Below are 18803 nucleotides of genomic sequence, written 5' to 3'. Positions count from 1 at the left end.
GAAAACTACATATTCAGAGGACCTGGAATATGACAAAGACTGTAAATGTTAGGTTTGATGATGCTGGGGCGGGGTAGGAGGAAGATAATCACTTGAGTTCCCTTCTACCTCACAAAGGCCTGTCCATTTTGCTTCCTAAGCATCTTTCAAATCCTCTTCATGCCATCATCATTCCCCTAGTTCAGACTGGGCTCTTGCCACATTCTGCAGACTTATGCACCCCATTGTTAATTATCAGCTTTCTAAAAGAGAATTGATCTGGCCCAGCATGACATAGAGAATGCAGGGACTCCTCGTTGCCCAATAGCGTGTGATTTTCTGCATGTGTGTCTAATCGCCCCACTTAGATTCAAATTCCCAGAGTCAGAACCCGTGTCAGAGTCAGCCTGGGATTTCCCAGATTTCGCCCAGTGCAGTCACTCGACAACATTAGTGATAAAATGTGTGTTTACGTGTTTAGATCTTGCCCTGGTTGATCCTTCTTGTGCTTCAGATTCTAGCACTTCCTTAGCCATGCCCTGCCTGGACTCCAAGTCCAAATTTTCCCTCATTATATCATCTGATCTTCATAATAGCCCCATGCAAGAGAAGGGACAGTTGTCAGATATGTAATTTACCTATGCCCTCAGTGCTAAAAATAAAGGTCTTGAAAGCACGTCATCTGCCCAGTTCGCGTTATGGGGTTGTCCCTCCCGCTTTGAGAACTGCATGTGGGACATTTAGCAACTCCATAGCAACTGAGCCTCTCGAAGACCCTGGCTAGGCACTAGAACACTAGAAGGGTGCTCTGTTAGCCTTTTATCACCCCTCAAAGAAGGTTCACACACTCCTTGTTCTGACTTCTCTCTTAAGGAGTGAACCCTGGATGCTCAGAGTCCAGAGATGGGCTTTGAGGAGGCAGGATGTTACCTTCAGTTCTTGGCATCACTTGTGCAGCCACATGTATCCTTGAAGCCAACCTCCAGGCTCTTAGACATCTGCCAGGAAAAACTGCGGCAGCCCTCCCTCCCCATTGTCTAGGTTCATCCTGAGTGGCAGTGTGGTGCAGGAAATCTGGTGTGGGATCCATTGGAACGTGCAGAGCATTTTAATATAGTGTCTGTTTCCAAGATAAAATGTTGTCTTGTCTGTGTGTGTGGTTGTCTGAAGCAATCCACGTCTGTGTAATTTCCTTGTGATCTCATCCCATTCTCACTGGGCTGCGGGCTGAGGATTCATGCAAAGTCAGTCCCTGTCTTCGGAGGTTCTTGTTCATTCCTGAAATGTCCCATACACCCCACTGACAAGAGAAAGACTCACTGGACTGCCTGCCCTCCCCTCTCTAAGACCCACTCCTCACTACAGCTAAAGTTATCACCTGAAAAACAAATCTGAGGATGGCCCCCGCCTTCTTCAGTGGTTGTTGATATGATAGAATAAAATTCTGATTCTTCACCCTGGCAAACAAGATCCTTAACGGATTCAGCTAAATTCTCCAGCCTCCTTTCATCCTTAGCAGCAAACCTACACTTCAACCATGTCTGTCTATGAGCATGCTTTCCTGCTTCCTCAGTGTTCTTTCCTACTTCTGTGCCTTGGTACACATTGTTGCCTTTACCTGGAGTGCCCCAAGGGAATGAGCTCCATCTGGGTTAAGTTGAGGCCAGGGGTAGCAAGAATGGATCATATCGTGGGGAAGGGAAGAAGTTAAGATTTTGCTAGACAGGGCAGGGTGTGAGTGCTATCAGCTTTTCTGTTCATCTTCCCCTTCAGTGAGAATCAGAGGCATCTCCATTCAGTTAGGATCTTTCTTTAGCAACGTGGGATCCACTTTCCCAAACTTCTGCTGATGGTGGCCTTTTTGTTTGTTTGTTTCAAAGCAAAGGAGAACCCGGAGCAGGGGTGCGGGCTAGAAACCATGCGCAGAAGGCGTTTTCCTTATTTTTCTGCTAAAACGTGCATGGGGCAAGGGCAAGAAATATTTGAGGGAGGAGAAATTCATAGCAAACATGGCACTTTGAAAGGCTAATTGGATGTGGAGGAACATGTTGAGATGATGTTCTGTTATTGTCAGAAATAATGTTTTACAGAGAAGCTATTTGTGAAGAGAGACCAGTTATTGTCGATGGACTAATGTGCACTCAGGAATATGGAAATAATAATGCAGATGTACAGTGCCTGCAGAAAGATGTCAGTCAAACAAGAAGTCGGAGGAGAAAGAATGAAAACCTTTTGATCTGACTCTGCCCGTAGGATTTGGCCTGTAGGACCCACATGAACAGACCCAGGATTGCTTAACAAAATCAAAAGTGGACTTTGAATGGTTTGCTGAGCACTTTGCCCCTGAAGTGGGGTCTGACGATTGCTCTTAGAATTCCAGAACCAATACAAACCTCTGATTCAGCAGACATGTGTCTCAAGTCGTAAAATACCATTCTGATTTCAAGTATCATTTCCTATCCCCGTAACCCAGTGAAATAATCCTGTCATCCCGATATTTCATTGTCCAAACTATAATCAGCTCACTTCTATCTGCCAACAGAAGTGTGACAGAATCTTCTCTGTTCAGACCACATGTCCCAACTTTAAATTCAGGATACACGAATGTGAGTCCTATGGACTCAGCTGCAGACGTGGAAAAGGATTCTGTGAAGCCCATTCCATTCGGTCCTAAGGTTAAATTGCCTAAGAAACACATGAATAGGAAGGGGGAAGATAAAGCAAAAAGATCTTGGGTTGAATAATGAGAAGATTCATTGGGGAGGAAACGCAGGAAGGTCAGAGTTCCTTTAAACTCTGATGTATCCCGTTATTTAGATGCATATCATCCAGTTTGCCGATGTTTCTGGTCCTTGCTTCCCTGTACCCTTCTGCCCTGGGAAAAATGCTTTAGATGAGCCAAGCAAAAGTCCCAACTGCTCAGCTTTTCAGAGTCACAGTGACCAGTGGGGACCCAGACCTCAACCAATTTGATTTAATTTCCTAAGAAACAGGGCCTGAGAACACTACTGGTGGGGGTACTTGGCTAAGTGTTTGTATCATCTGTCGTTTAGGACAGAAGACTTGAGGACAAACTCCAGTTTTAAGTCCCAAAAAACTTCCAACAGGGGGATGGATTTTCAGGACAACTTCACTGTCCAACCTGTTTAATAAATGTCCAGTCCCCACACCCTCCTTATGTATTTTCTCTGTGTTATTTTTCTCCCGATTACCAAGTGTGCTTGTTTTATTTATTTACTGATGTGGCTTCCACTTCGCCCCTAGAACGCACATTTCACACATAACCTAGGAAAGACGTTCCTTGCCCAGAGTAGGTGCTCAGTGGAGATCTTTTGAGCCAAGGGAAGAATGAACTTGCTTATCTACAGGATCTGGATGGGGGCAAGGAGGAAGTTCAGGTCGAGACCCACCAACGGATCTTCAGTCGTCCCCTCTCCCCTTCCTCCCTGGGATGCTCCTGACATATGCTACAAGAGTCTCTTGTTTTCCACCTCTTTGCAGAGCATTGGCTGTGATGACTACCTAGGCTCCGACAAAGTCGTGGACAAATGCGGGGTGTGCGGAGGCGATAACACGGGCTGTCAGGTTGTGTCGGGTGTGTTTAAGCACGCCCTCACCAGCCTGGGCTACCACCGGGTTGTTGAGATTCCTCAAGGAGCCACAAAAATCAACATCACCGAGATGTACAAGAGCAACAACTATTTGGGTAAGCTTGATCTTTTTCCGGAGGAAACCAGCTGTCCCTACAAGATGATTTATTCCTTCCAGGACTGTGACACGGCAGTGTCCAGAGGTCCTTGGACCTGTAGAAGGTGCCACTGGGGAATGCCAAAGCACTACCCAGCCTCCCCTTGAAATGATATGGAGAAAGTAAAAAAGTCCTTCTTGCGAGGAAATGTTTAATATCTACATATTTAAACCGGTCTTTCTTCCTTCCAAGAGAAACAAGGCTATGAAATCAGGAATGGCCTAAATTGTTTCTCTGAAATAGGGGAGGCTCTTTGAAATGCCAAGAGATCTGCCAGTCTTTTTCTGTTGGAATTTCAGGGGCACAGGGGCAGTTGGTGATCCTGTCCGGTCTCTCACTCTGCGGCGGTCTAAAGCAAAAGCCATTTTTCTCTTCTTTCTGCTTCATCAGCCTGGGGCAACAGTATGTGTGTGTCTTTGGAACAGCTGCAGAACCCGTCAGCGATCATTTTGGGCAATATCGTCAATATTGGGAGACCATTTTTAACCCATTTTCCCACAAAAGGAGATCTTTGTTGATTCTTCCTTCTCTGTTTCTGGCTGATTTTATGCAAAGCAAATCAGGTCCTGCAAGTTAATTTTTAGCAATTCTAATTCATGTAAACATGGACAAATCAGTTAACTAATGGTATAAGGAAAGCAATTTTTTAAAAACATTTAATGAACAGCAATATACATTTTTATTTTTTTGATTATTTATTTAACAGAAATTTAAATAGCACAGACTATATGCTAGGTACTGTTCTCGGTGCTTTACAGGTATTAAATCATTGAACCCTCTCAACAACCCTAGGAGATGGGAGCTATTCCCCTCCCCATTTCATACATAAGGAGACAGGCACAGGGCGATCATGTAACTTGACAAGGTCACACAGCAAGGAAGAGGTGGAGCTGGGATTCAAAGCCAGGCAGTCTATCTCCAAGCGTGGTAGTCTACCAAGAGATAACACCCATGAGCAATTCTGGTACACCATTGGCCATGCAGCAGTCAATGGCTGCAGCAACTGAGAGATCATTAATTTTATAAATTCGAGTACCAGGACCACCCCAGAAGACAACTCAAGAACTCTAGATTCCGAAGCTCTTCCATCTTTGTCTGGGCAAATGCATCCAAAATTAGCTTCACTTGGTTTTATTGGTGAGAGGAGGAAGGGATGGCAGATGGGACTCTGAAACAAACCCAATTAATAGTGGAAAGCTATTACATTTGCTCTGGCAAACCCAGGAGCCACCAAAGTGGCAATAAGGCTAGTTTCCCCCTGAGATGTTTGTGTGTTATTTTTATTGGCAGGGAAAAAAATGGTCTTTTTGCTTCCTTTCTTTTGTACTATTAAAAGAGCAAATCTTCACAAACATCCTGTTCCTAGGATGGAAAATGTTCTTTGAGGGATTGCTTTAAGTGTGACTGTGTTCAAATGTACCAGCAAACAATGCCACTTTTTGTGAGCTTTGTGTAGTTCTTAGTAATTTCCCTGGCTCGAATTAGTTCTGTTCAGTAAGTGGCTTTTAAGCTGTGCCTTCCGAAGGCAAAATAGATAATCTGGGTGATTACCCACCAGATGTCTGAGTGGAAGCTGCTCTCAGAGCCTCAGTGTTTTCATCTAGAATATGGGAATAAGAATCTGGACCTTACAAGCATTCATGAGAATCCACAGAATAACAGATATTCAGGACCCCACCGAGCCCCTGGCACTTATTAGCAGTTGACAGATGTTCAATCTCTTTCTTTTGTCTCAGAGAGCTTGTCAGTATGTCAAAGCTTCATGGAATACAAATTCCCTAATTCCCTGAAATTCCCTAAAAAAGATGAAGAGGAGGCAGAGGAGGATGGAAGTACCCAGAATCAATGGAAGGGTGATTCCGAAAATCATGTTCAACTTCTTATGCCCAGTGACCAGTGGGGTGCGTGAGAAGCCCAGAGTCCATGACAGTATGACGTGATGCCATGTGGCCAGAGTGGGGAGAGTAGAGATAGAAGAACAGGCGAGAGTGAAAGGAGTTTCCAGAAGTGATGAACAGGGCCTCCTGTTTAGGGCACTTAAGCATCACTTGGGATGTAGCATCACCCAGAAGGCTCTTTTTTTTCTTCTTCTTCTTTTCTTCTATTATTGAGATTTAATTCGCCTACCATAAGATTCATTCTTTTAAAGCGCACAGTGGATGGGATGGTCTTTTTCTCATCACAGGTGTTCTCTTCCCCTATTCCACTTAATCCTATGAAATTTCCTGTTCTGGGAAGTCTATATATGTTCAAAGTTAAACTGCATGCAATTGTTTGAGATTATGTGTAAGCTATTAGAGCACAGGTCTATCATTTGAACTTTCCAATGACTGTATATCACGTTATACATTTTCAAACATTGAAACATTTTTCTTTCTTTTTTTTCTTGTCTTGAAACATTTTTCAAAGAGGTATGTAGTAGGGTTCTCCACAATCTTCCAGGTCATGATAAAAGTTTTGGTTTTCTTACCTTGTGATTTCCGGCTATGTAAACTGTATTTTGTACAAAAATTTGACTTGATGCACAAAACTTTTTTGGCTGTCTGCGTACATGTGTTCTGCAGAATACACAATGCAGAGGAAATGAATAGTTCGAATGTGTATCATTGCTTTTTAAAAATGCACACCTTTAACAAGTTTTTTCAGTTGCCCTATTGTTTCCCTGAATGGCCTTTGGGTTACTAGTAATAAAAATCAAATTTGCCTTGTGAAATACTCGGAATTGTTAAAATGACTGACTCTCCAAACTTGACAGAGATAGAAAGTAGATTTCTATGAAAACAGAAGGACTTGTATTATTAGTGCTGGAGAAGGTGGTTTAATCACTCATTTTTAAAGGTTTGTTTAAAACCCACAATATTTAAATGACTTATTCTAGGCTATTTGCTTAGTTAATAATAGTAGTCATGCTACATGTGTAGTACTTTAGTCTCCAAGTGTTTTTACATGCATGGTCTTCTGACTTTTAAAAATGGACATTCTTTACTTTGCTTGCTTCAAAAAAGATCTGGAGTTATTTACTAAAGATGCAATTATTGAGTTAGTATGTGAAAATTGAAATTTAAAAATCAAAAACTTTGGAAAAATATCTGTTCAGGCCTTTTGCCCATTTTTAATTGGGTTGTTTGGTCTTTCTGATACTGAGTTGTATGAGCTATTTATATATTTTGGATATTAACCCCTTATTGGTCATATCATTTGCAAATATTTTCTCCCATTCAATAGGTTGTCGTTTTGTTTTGTTGATGGTTTCCTTTTCTGTGCAAAATCTTTTAAGTTTAATTAGGTCCCATTTGTTTAGTTTTGCTTTTGTTTCCTTTGCCTTAGGAGACAGAGTCAAAAAAATATTGCTACAATTTGTGTCGAAGAGTGTTCTGCCTATGTTTTCTTCTAGGAGTTTTATGGTTTCCAGTCCTACATTTAGGTCTTTATTGAAGAGACTATCCTTTTCCCATTGTAAATTCTTGTCTCCTTTGTCATAGATTAATTGACCATACGTGTATGGGTTTATTTCTCTGCTCTCTTTTCTGTTCCATTGATCTATGTGTCTGTTCTTGTGCCAGTACCATACTGTTTTGATGACTGTAGTATTTTGGTTTTGGGGTTTTTTTTTGCTGTACGTGGGCCTCTCACTGTTGTGGCCTCTCCCGTTGTGGAGCACAGGCTCCCGACACGCAGGCTCAGCGTCCATGGCTCACAGGCCTAGCCGCTCTGCGGCATGTGGGATCCTCCCAGACCGGGGCACGAACCCATGTCCCCTGCATCAGCAGGCAGACTCTCAACCACTGCGCCACTAGGGAAGCCTGATGACTGTAGTTTTACAGTATAATCTGAAGTCAAAGAGTGTGATGCCTCCAGCTTTTTTTTTTTTTCTCAAGATTGGTTTGGCTATTCTTGGTCTTTTGTGGTTCTACATAAATTTTAGTAGTATTTGTTCTAGTTCTGTGGAAAATGTCATGGAGAAGACATAGAGATGGCCAAAAGACACATGAAAAGATACTCAACATTACTAATGATCAGAGAAATGCAAATCAAAACCACAATGAGTTATCACCTCACACCTGTCAAAATGGTTATCATTAAAAAGACCACAAATAACAAATTTTTGCAAGGATATGAAGAAAAGGGAACCCTCCTACACTGTTGATGGGAATGTAAATTGATGCAGCCACTGTGGAAAACAGTATGGAGCGTCCTCGAAAAACTAAAAATAGAGCTACCATATGATCCAGCAATCCCACTCCTGGGTATATATTGGAAGAAGAGGAAAACACTAATACTAAAAGTTATACACACCCTAATGTTCACAACAGCATTACTTACAATAGCCAAGATATGGAAGCAACCTAAATGTCCATCAACAGATGAATGGATAAATAACATGTGGTAAAAAAAAATGGGATATTACTCAGCCATAAAAAAAAAAATAAAATCTTGCAATTTGCAACAACATGGAACGGGAGGGTATTATGCTTAGTGAAATAAGTCAGACAGAGAAAGACAAAGACTGTATGTTATCACTTATATGTGGAACCTAAAAAATGAAACATATATATGTGGAATCTAGAAAAATGGTTCAGATGAACCTATTTGCAGGGCAGGAATAGAAACACAGGCGTGGGGAATGGATGTGTGGGCACAGGGGTGATGGGGAGGGTGGGATGAAATGGAAGATTAGGTTTGACATAAATACACTACCATGTGTAAAATAGATAGCTAGTGGGAATCTGCTGTATAGCACAGGGAGTTAGCTCAGTGCTCTGTGATGACCTAGATGGGTGGGATGGTGGGGGAGGGAGGTCCAAGAGGCAGGGGATATATGTATACATATAGCTGATTCACTTTATTGTACAGCAGAAACTAACACAACATTGTAAAGCAATTATACGCCAATTTACAAAAATGAATGAATGTAACAAAACAGAAAGAGACTTACAGATATAGAGAACAAACTAGTGGTTACCAATGGGGAGAGGGAAGGGGGAGGGACAAGATAGGGGTATGGGATCAAGAGATACAAACTACTATGTATAAAATAAAAAAGCAACAAGGATATATTATACAGCACAGGGAATATAGCTAATAGTTTATAATAACTTTAAATGGAGTATAATCTATAAAAATATTGAATCAGTATGTTGAACATGTGAAACATATAATATTGTAAATCAACTATATTTCAATTTTAAAAAATCAAAAACTTCACAGAAGAAAGCGGCATATATACCAAAAGCCTTGGCTAATATGTAAATAGCGATGGAGCATTCAACCTGACTCTTGAGTTTATGGCTTTCTTTGGTTTGGCCATCAAGAACTGGACCTGCTGGACTCAGATTCTGAAAGCCTGAGTTCTGGCCCTGGCCCTGCCATAACTCACAAGGGGTTCTGGCCCACGTGTAGCTGGGAAGCCAGGCCAGCTCAGCACCTCGTGATGCTTTCTATTTCTCTGAGCAACGCTGAAGAAATCACGACGTTTAATGATACACAGATTTCAGGAGATAGGATGTTTATCTGTCTCATTTTAGGTTGGAAAACAATGAAGCTCTGCAGAAATGAGCTCCACTTTTCAGTGTTTATTTGAATTTTTTCACTTGCTCCAAAATATAGACTAGCTGGTAGATTATAGATTCCTAGATCTTTTTTTTTTTTTCATGGAAAATACTTTAGAACCAGGGTATCTATTGTAAACTATGTAGTCTCCTTTTCCACTTGAATTATTCTGAACCCTGCTCTTTGGAAATAAAAAGTTAAATCTAATTTTATTAAAATGATTGGCATTTTATATTACTTGCCTCTTCCTTAATAAGATGTTGTGAAATTATTTTAGCTGAAATATCAAAGTTTGGCATAGTTCAGCCAGCTCCATTTACTAATGTCATTATGTAACAGTTAAGAAATCAGACATAAAAGCATACCAAGCAAAACTTGATTCTACAGGACATGTTCTACCTGCCAACATGTTTACACTGTCATAGAGCTTTAGACTTAGAAGGGATTCTTTTTGTTTTTGAAGACTTATAAACTTTTAAAAATAAACTGGCAGACTTCCCTAGTGGCGCAATGGTTAAGAATCCGCCTGCCAATTCAGGGGACATGGGTTCAAGCCCTGGTCCAGGAAGATCTCACGTGCCGCAGAGCAACTGAGCCCGTGCACCACAATTACTGAGCCTGCGCTCTAGAGCCCGAGAGCCACAACTACTGACCCCGCGTGCCACAACTACTGAAGCCTGCGTGCTTAGAGCCCGTGCTGTACAACAGGAGAAGCCACCACAATGAGAAGCCAGCACACCGCAACAAAGAGTAGCCCCCACTCGCCACAACTAGAGAAAGCCCACACGCAGCAACAAAGACCCAACACAGCCAAAAATAAATAAATTTTTTTTAAAAATTAAAATAAACTGGCAATACCTTTACTTTTAAGCACGCTTTCTTAAAAGTTTTAAACAATGAAAGTAGTGGTCAGCATTTTAAAAATCAAGTATCATGGATCATCTGTAATTTGCAAGCCTTTAATTTGTTAGTTGGGCAGCTTTCTATGTGGGAAAGACTAGAGTATTTAAATAATATGATGCCTCACATCTGTATGATGATTAATTCCAAAGATTTAGTCACATGCATTGTAAAAAATTTGAACAATACAGATGATATAGAGCAAAAAGATGAAATTCTTCTTCCATGCCAACCTCACACTTGATCCACTGGTTTCAAGTGTAAAGATGGAGATAAAGGACCACTCTTAACACATCAGTGTATACTCTCCAGTCCTTTGTGGAAATACAAATAAATATATATTTTCTAAAATTCATGTTACTATATACACTTTCTGCAATGTGCTCCTTTATTTTAATGTTATATCATGATAACTTTTCATAGCAATACATATAATAAGCTAATTCATTCTTTTTGAGTAAAGAATATTCCATACAACAGATGTAACCTAATTTATTTAAGCATTTTCCTACTGAGGAATGTTGAGACTGGCTCCAGTTTTCTAATATTGCAAATAATACTTTCGATTTGTGGTTCAAGATGGCAGACTGCATACATGAGTTTTTCTTACCTTCCTCCCAAGGTTCATCAAAATGACACTAAAGGAATAAGAGAAGGTATAACCACCAAAAAAACGGGGGGGGGCATCTATTACTTGATTTTAACAAATTTCTGGAACAAATTCTCAAGAGTAGGTGGAGGAAATTTCACTAATAGAGCAAAGGAAATCACAGCCTAGGTAGCAGAGGGGACTGTGTTAAAGGGGGGTTGACCTGCATGCAGAGCCCCATGAGCCTGTGAGTCTGGGGGACAGCAGGTAAATTGGAAGGTGGGAAGGGAGAATGGAGCTGAAAAACAGGGAAACAGTGAAAAAACTTGTATGTGAGCAGGCAGCCCACACACACACGTTCAGAATGCTGGCACTGACTTCCTCATTCAAAAGGGCGTGGCTGAGAGGATTGGTGCTCCAAGACCTCAGTATTCATTCTGGAATTGGAAGAAGGAGCTGCTGAGTGACTGGTACCCCATCTCCTAGAACTTGGCCTGTTAATAAGCTCAGCCAATGTGTACAGAGTTCTCAGACAGCCTTCCCACCACTTTTGTCTTAAATATCAACGGATGATTGAAAATAACATGAATGGACAACCAAGGATCACTAGACATTTTTTAAAAACCTGAAAGAGAAAACCCAAGATAAATAACTGAAAAAGATGTTTCTAGAAGAAACAGAGCAAATTCTTGGAGAAGAAAACTTGAAGAATGGTTCTTTAACGAGTAGTGCTTCCATGAATATCCTAATATGTATCCTTTCATACTTACATAAATATTTCTATAGGATAGACTCGTAGAAATAGAATTTATAGGTCAAATGGAACGAACACTTAAAATTCTGAAAGATAAAGCAAAATTCCTCTCCACATTTAGTTGTACCCATTTATACCCCCACCAAAAGTTCATGAAAGAACCACTTCTCCACACCTTTACCAACACTAAATATTATGAATGTACTTAATTTTTAGTATACCTTTTTATTTATTTTTTTTTTTTATAAATTTATTTATTTACTCATTTATTTTTGGCTGCGTTGGGTCTTCGTTGCTGCGCACGGGCTTTCTCTAGCTCCAGTGAGCAGGGGCTACTCTTTGTTGCGGTGCCCGGGCTCCTTCTCATTGCGGTGGCTTCTCATGTTGCCGAGCACCGGCTCTATGCACGCAGGCGGGCTCAGTAGTTGCCGCTCACAGGCTCTAGAGTGCAGGCTCAGTAGATATGGCGCTTGGGCTTAGTTGCTCTGTGGTATGTGGGATCTTCCCGGACCAGGGCTTGAACCCGTGTCCCCTGCATCGGCAGGCAGATTCTTAACCTCTGTGCCACTAGGGAAGCCCTATTTTTATTATTTATTTATTTATTTATTTGCGTTACACGGGCCTCTAACTGCTGTGGCCTCTCCCGTTGCGGAGCACAGGCTCCAGACACGCAGGCTCAGCGGCCATGGCTCACGGGCCCAGCCGCTCCGCGGCAAGTGGGATCCTCCCGGACCGGGGCATGAACCCGTGTCCCCTGCATGGGCAGGCAGACTCTCAACCACTGCGCCACCAGGGAAGCCCCTTAGTATACCTTTTTAATTTACATTTTCCTGACCACTCATTTTTGTTATTTGTTCTCCTTCTATGAATTTGCTATGAATTGTGTTTGTAGTTTTCTTGCTGATTTTAAGAACTCATATATGTTATGAATAATAACCGTTCTCTCCATGTATGTTTATTCATCTTTATCTTGTGTTTCAACTCTGCTTATGATATCTATTGCTCTGTTGAGAAGCTTTTAATCTTTTTTTAGTCAAATCTATCAATCATCTTTTTATGGCTAGTGGATTTTGTCTTACATAGGAAGACCTGCCCACCTCCAACATTATGAAATTATTATCTAATATTCTCTCCTATTACTTTTATAATCTCTTTTTATATTTAAATGTTTAATCCATCTGGAATTAATTTTTGTGTGCAGTGTGAGGTAGGAATCTGTCTTTTTCCTAATAGATAGACAGTATTTTCCCAATAATGCTTATTAAATTTCCCTCACTAATTTGAAATGACTCCTCTACCATATATTAAATTTAAATATCTGTAGATATACCTGTGAATTCTCAGTTCAGGTCTATTGATCTATCTGTCTCTTCCTCCTTTAGTACCATTTTTTTTCATTACTGTAATTTCATATGTTTTAAGTTTTTATAGGTCAACTCTGACTCTTCCCAAACACTTTGTTTTTTCCTGAATTTTCTTGGGTCTTCTTGTACATTTGTTCTACATACACTTTACAAATCAATTTGTCAAAATCTATAAAACTTCTGTTGAGATTTTAATTGAAAGTGCAATAAACTTACAGACTAACTTGAAGAAGAAAAAATTGTCTTCACAATATTGACTTTTTTGATTCCAGAGCATAGTATACTCCTTGTTTTCTGTTCTTTAATAAAATGTCTTTACCTAGACTTTGCTTATGTTTTATTAGGTTTATGCTATAGTTTTTCCTAATATGGGATAAGACTTTTATTCCATTATATTTCCAATTACTCGTGCTAATGCATATTAAATCAGTTTATTTATTTTATACCTGTACACCTTGCTAGACTCTTTTTTTTTTTTTTTTAACATCTTTATTGGGGTATAAGTGCTTTACAATGGTGTGTTAGTTTCTGCTTTATAACAAAGTGAATCAGCTATACATATACATATGCTCCCATGTGTCTTCCCTCTTGCGTCTCCCTCCCTCCCACTCTCCCCATCCCACCCCTCCAGGCTGTCCCAAAGCCCCGAGCTAATATCCCTGTGCCTTGCGGCTGCTTCCCCCTAGCTATCTACCTTACTACGTTTGTTAGTGTGTATATGTCCATGACTCTCTCTCGCCCTGTCAAAACTCACCCTTCCCCATCCCCATATCCTCAAGTCCGTTCTCCAGTAGGTCTGCGCCTCTATTACTGTCTTATCCCTAGGTTCTTCGTGACATTTTTTTCCCTTAAATTCCATATATATGTGTTAGCATACGGTATTTGTCTTTTTCTTTCTGACTTACTTCACTCTGTATGACAGACTCTAGGTCTATCCATCTCATTACAAATAGCTCAATTTCATTTCTTTTTAAGGCTGAGTAATATTCCATTGTGTATATGTGCCACATCTTCTTTATCCATTCGTCCGATGATGGGTGCTTAGGTTCTTTCCATCTCCGGGCTATTGTAAATAGAGCTGCAACGAACATTTTGGTACATGACTCTTTTTGAATTTTGGTTTTCTCAGGGTATATGCCCAGTAGTGGGATTGCTGGGTCATATGGTAATTCTATTTGTAGTTTTTTAAGGAACCTCCATACTGTTCTCCATAGTGGCTGAACCAATTCACATTCCCACCAGCAGTGCAAGAGTGTCCCCTTTTCTCCACACCCTCTCTAGCATTTATTGTTTCTAGATTTTTTGATGATGGCCATTCTGACTGGTGTGAGATGATATCTCATTGTAGTTTTGATTTGCATTTCTCTAATGATTAATGATGTTGAGCATTCTTTCATGTGTTTGTTGGCATTCTTTTTATCTTCTTTGGAGAAATGTCTGTTTAGGTCTTCTGCCCATTTTTGGATTGGGTTGTTTGTTTTTTTGTTATTGAGCTGCATGAGCTGCTTGTAAATTTTGGAGATTAATCCTTTGTCAGTTGCTTCATTTGCAAATGTTTTCTCCCATGCTAGACTCTTTTAACAATTCTAATAGAATTGTTTTTCAGTTATTTAACATGGATTTTCTAGGTGGAAAATTGTGTGATATCTGTAGATAATATTAATGTTATCTTCCCGTGAAGTATTCTACCTCCTATTTCTTTCATATGTTGTTGCACTTAGAGACTCAGACCTCTAAAAATTTTTGGAATGATCATATTGATAGTGGACTTCTTTATCATGTTTCTGACAATGGGAATGCTTCTAACAGGTGTTTGCTGAAGACTCTGATAGATACCTCTTATCAAAGTAAGGAATTTTCTTTACGTAACGAATTTTAAGAATTTATATTGTAATTTGCCCTTGTTTTTGTTTTCGCTCCAGGGACTGATTATCCTTAGTTGCCAATTTACATTTATAAAGTTAATGAATATTTGTTTATTATAGGTATATTAAGTGGTTTCCTTCAGTTACTGCAGTAGACTGAATGCTCACATCCTTTCCAGATTCATTTGTTGAAACCTCCAAGGTGGTGGTGTTGGGAGGTGAGGCCTTTGGGAGATGATTAGGTCATGAGGGCAGAACCTTCATGAATGGGATTAGTGCCCTTATAAAAGAGGCCCCAGAGAGATCCCTGACTCCTTTCTGCCATGTGAGGTTACAGGGAAAAGAGTCATCTAGGGAGTAGGCTCTCATCAGTCGCTGAACCTACCAACACCTTTATCTTATACTTCCCAGCCCCCAAAACTGTGAGAAATAAATTTCTATTGTTTACAAGCCACCCAGTCTGTGATATATTGCTCTAGTGACCCAAACAGACTAAGACGCTTACCTTTCCTTAAAGTGGAACAAACCTCAGTATGCGTCAGTCTGCTGTCTAAGAGGTTTCCTCTGAGTGTATATGGGCAAGTGGCAACATGGAGTAGATACAAAACCACTACCTCCTAGAGGTATGCAAGGATTCAATAGGATAATAAACATAAAGCTTCTAGCATGGCAAGGGCTTAATTCATAGTTTCCCTTTCTTATCTCAAGGTTCCAATATTTATCAATGGCTGCTTAACAAAACTCTACTTTTGCTTGTAATGGCTAAATAGAAAACAGCCTTCTCTTCCACCCGTTGCCAGAAGCATCTAGGATTATGCTGGCTCAAGTGTAAAAATTTGTACCTTTCTTCTTAGACATCAAAAGCCTACCTGATATAACTTAATTGTTCTAGTTATGTGTCCTTCTGCTCCACCACCCACCAACTGTCTCTCTAGGAGTAATTCCTTCTTCCTAGCAGAACAAAGAAAGAAACACAACTGAACCCGTGTGTTCAGCATCTCCCCTGTGATGACCTCATTCTAATCAGAAAATGGTTTCTTTTAAACCCACAGACATAGAAAACAAACTTATGGTTACCAAAGGGGAAAGGTGGGGGGAGGGATAAAGTAGGAGTTTGGGATTAACAGATACACACTACTGTATCTAAAATAGATAAACAACAAGGACTTATTGTTTAGCACAGAGAACTCTACTCAATATTCTGTGATAACCTATAAGGGAAAAGAATCTGAAAATGAATAGATATATACCTGAATCACTGTGCTGTACACCTGCAATTAACACGACATTATAAATCAACTATACTCCAATAAAAAGAAAAGAAAATGGCTTCTTTGTGGTATAAACTTATAATCACGTATTTACTCCTTCCACCTCCACCTCAGACTGCATCCAGTGCTTCAAGTGACATTTCTCTGCTCTTGTTCCTATGTCATCTCCACTTCTTGATTCGTCTTCCATTCAGTCCAGCATTGCCCATTGAAATTGCCCTTTGCAAAGCTACCATTTCTAACTGGGATGCTTTTGGACAAGTTTGTTAATGTTTCTGAGATCCCGTTTCCTCATAGGTAAAAGAGAGAAACAGTTCTAATTTCGTAGAGCCTTTGACTTCAAATGAGATGTATGTAAAATACGCAGCATCTTAGAGGTACTCAGTAACCGTTAGCTCCTTAATCTCCCTGGGTTACTGGTTCTCACCCTGGCTGCACAGTGGAATCACAGGAGGTATAATATTTGAGGTCTATTTGAAATATGCCCACGCCTTCTCCCACCTGCAGTTTTAATAGATCTGGGGCACGGTTTGGGTATCAGGATTTTTTAAGCTCCTAGGGGATTCCAGTGTCCTTTCAGGGTAAAAGACCATTTCCTTAGACAGTGGGTCTCAACTGGGGACTATTTTGCCCCCCACCCTGATACCCATACATGTAGCAATATCTGGAGACATCTTTGATTGTTACAACTTGGGTAAGGTTGGGGGTTGCTACTGACATGTGGTGAGTAGAGGCCAGGGCTGGTGCTAAGCATCCTACAATGCACAGGACAGCCCCGCAGCAAAGAATGATCCAGCCCCAAGTATCATTAGTGCTGAGATGAGAAACCCTGGCCAACGCGATCACTAAGCTCTCTTTTGGTGCTAAAGTTTCATGGGTCACTTATTTCAGAGTGGTGTCTTAATGATAATAATAAATGTTTAAGGTGCTATTGGAATGACCGTTCTATCTACCATTAAGTTTGCATTTGTCAGCTCACTCTGAATTCTTAGTTCCCAAATCCAAGCCCTCTCCTCCGTTTTACCTTCAATCTTTCACTCGGTCTGTTGGTTGTGGGCCCCTGGGTTACAGCCCCGTCAACAGAAGTTCCAGCTTAGAACACCTTCCTACACCTTACAACACCTGCCTTTCTGGAATCTGTAGTCCTCGCTTACTTTCTTAATACATGGCAGAAGAATAAAAGGCAGATAGATGAAAGGAAAAGCAAAGCGAGATTTTTCCTTTGGACTCCCATAGGACTTTGATCATATCTCCAGTTTGGCACTCGCCATATTTTATTTTATTGTAATTTATCTATTGTAATTTGTCTGTGTTCTCCCTGTGTACTCCTTGAAGACAAACAGTCCAGACTTAGACATTCCTTCCCTCGAGTACCCTCCAGGTGCCAGCAACTGGGATGAGTAGTGGGGATACAGAAATCAAGGCAGGCCTTGGCTCTCCTGAAGCCATTTTGGGGGGTCTATGCTCAGGCATCCTTAGCCCACCTTGATCACGAGACCTCACTTATGGTACTGGGGTCGTGCGTTACTCGTAGACTGTAGGAATCCTGGGTCTGCCTGCTTCGTGTAATACAGCACTCTCACAGTGGTGGTGGGCTGGCAGGGTCCTATCAGGATCTGCATTTAGAGCTGAGGCTGCTGAGCTCAACCTGGTTGAGGGACCTGCTGAGAGGAACAGTTCATGAGTGGTGGAGTCAGGTCTCAGATCCAGGCTCAGTCCTTGTTCATGACCTACGTATACACCCGTGGCCACTGGCAGGAAAAACATAGCTGGGGCATGGAGGAGGACCTGTGCCTTCTCTGCCCCCCTCCCTATCACCATGAGAAGAAAAATATGTTCTAATTCCTCACAGCCTTTTGTCCCCTCCACACTGTTCCATCCCTGCCCCCACTATTACTTCAAACTTGCTGACAATCATTTGGCCTACCCTCATGTTGGAAATCCTTGGGCTAGCTTGCCAGAATTATGTCTTAGTCTCTAGACTTTCACCATCTGCCTCAAAAGCGTTCTTCTGAAGCTAGTGTCTAGAAGAACGTTCAGCTCTTAAAAAGTGTGGAGCATTTTGGAGAAATGAAACACCACGTGGTTTTTTCTCTCCTTTTAAAAAAATTGTGGGGACTTCCCTGGTGGTCCAGTGGCTAAAACTCCACGCTCCCAATGCAGGGGGCCCGGGTTCAATCCCTGGTCAGGGAACTAGATCCCACATGCCGCAACTAAAGATCCTGCATGCCACGACTAAGACCCGGTGCAGCCAAATAAATAAATACTAAAAAAAAAAAAAAAAAAAAAGAATCATTTAAAAAAAAAAAAAAAAAAAAAAAATTGTGGTAAAATAAACATAAAATTTATGGTTTTAACAGTTTTAACTGTATTCTTCAGCGGCATTAAGTACATTCATGATGTTGTCCAACCACCACCACTATCGGAACTTTTCTATCATCCCCAAAACTGTACCTAATACACAATAATTCTCCATTTTCCCCTATTTCAACCCCCCGGTAACCTCTATTCTACTTGATGTCTCATGAATTTGCCTATTCTAGGTACTTCATACAAGTGGAATCATACAGTATTTGTCCTTTTGTGTCTGGACTATTTCACTTAGCATAATGTTGTCAAGGTTCATCCATGTTGTAGCATGTGTCAGAAATTAATTCCTTTTTATGTATCTACCACATTTTTGTATCCACTCATCTGTTGATGGACATTTGGGTCGTTTCCACCTTTTGTCTATAGTGAATAATGCTGCTGTATAGGTATCTGTTTAGTCCCTGCTTTCATTT

The 18803-nt window shown here is 40.7% G+C and overlaps 1 protein-coding gene across 2 annotated transcripts in view; it reads left to right on the top strand.

Annotated features, from left to right (window-relative positions):
- THSD4 (thrombospondin type 1 domain containing 4) overlaps positions 1-18803 on the top strand; it is a 589447-nt gene that overhangs the window by 481824 nt on the left and 88820 nt on the right. For both annotated transcript variants that reach the window (XM_032623848.1, XM_032623849.1), the window contains one exon: positions 3481-3685. In XM_032623848.1, the coding sequence (XP_032479739.1) occupies positions 3481-3685 (205 nt within the window). The remainder of the gene's footprint in view (positions 1-3480; positions 3686-18803) is intronic.

This window comes from Phocoena sinus, chromosome 2 (genome assembly GCF_008692025.1).
Source record: "Phocoena sinus isolate mPhoSin1 chromosome 2, mPhoSin1.pri, whole genome shotgun sequence".
Classification (NCBI taxonomy): domain Eukaryota; kingdom Metazoa; phylum Chordata; class Mammalia; order Artiodactyla; family Phocoenidae; genus Phocoena; species Phocoena sinus.
This window is presented reverse-complemented; position numbering and strand designations above follow the sequence as displayed.